This window comes from Trichinella spiralis (genome assembly GCF_000181795.1).
Source record: "Trichinella spiralis strain ISS 195 chromosome Unknown Scfld1931, whole genome shotgun sequence".
NCBI classification, from domain to species: Eukaryota; Metazoa; Nematoda; class Enoplea; order Trichinellida; family Trichinellidae; genus Trichinella; species Trichinella spiralis.
The window spans coordinates 1-1,102 of NW_003528870.1; the positions used below are offsets into that span (position 1 = coordinate 1).

The window sequence follows — 1,102 nt, forward strand, 5'->3', positions numbered from 1 at the left end:
TCGTTGATTGGAGACCAACATATAAAATGTATTACACCAGTAATAGATCGTTGGATACTTTATTAGGAACTATTAATTCTGTTTTACAATTGGTAAACTTTAAGGCTTTTCTAGAAACCAGTATGGAATAAAAAGGGATTTTAGTCTATTTGATCATGTAGTAGATTACATTCAACAATCAAACAAGTGTTGTGGCGTAAGGAAAAGCTTGAACAAATCTCAAATAATTTACCAATCATATTACACAACTTTGTTTTGGCTTGAATCCACCAACTGGGGTCAAATGCAGCAGATGGAAATTCAGTACAATGACTTGTATCACGTTCCCTACGTTCCACACAGCTGTTGTATAAATGAATCCGCTATAAATTGCAATTTGGCACTTCTTGGTGACAGGTAACATAATTTATTTACTTTTATTTTTACAGCTCTGATAATTTTACAATGCAAATGCAATAGATACCAATGGAATGAACAGATGGATAAAACATGGAAGAAAACAATATTTATTAAAAACTGTGATGATCATATTACAAAGTTATATAAATTTATTCCATTTAGTAATTCACGATTAATAACTTCAGCATTTTTTATGGTTTGTATAGTAGCTGCTAACATCTATTTATTTATTCACCTGGAAGAATTGAAAATGTGTGCGTAAATTTTCAAAAATTTTTACCTATTTTCCAAATTCACATCCTTACAAAGAAATTAAATATTTGAGAGAATTTATTCGAATAAGAAATCATGCTAAGTATAGATTTTGTACTGTTGCATTTCAAGCAGGGTAGACAGCATTTGTAACTCTAGCTCAGTTTATTTAAATCATTTTTGCTACTGCTGTTTTGACTGATATCTCTGTGTTAGACGATTTTTACGGCTTACATTTTCTTTGTCCGCTTGATTTTGGACCCCTGTTTCTGATTGGCTGTTCACTGATAAGCTATACTACGTTGAACATTAATTCGGTAAATGACTTTTTGAATTTCATTAGCTGTTCAGCTTTGATTTGTGTGATTGGATGATGGTTCTTTATCAAATTTTGATCTAATACGGGTGCGCTGTTACTGATTTACATTATATGGACATACGTGATCATCAT

General features: G+C 31.3%; 1 protein-coding gene across 1 annotated transcript; it reads left to right on the forward strand.

Annotated features, from left to right (window-relative positions):
* Positions 1 to 114: 114 nt before the first annotated feature.
* Positions 115 to 459, forward strand: Tsp_14939 (hypothetical protein; the record flags this gene model as incomplete). Its single annotated transcript, XM_003368766.1, has 2 exons — positions 115 to 396; positions 429 to 459. Coding segments are annotated over 2 exons (313 nt in total), but the record flags the coding sequence as incomplete, so codon positions are not given.
* Positions 460 to 1,102: the final 643 nt, after the last annotated feature.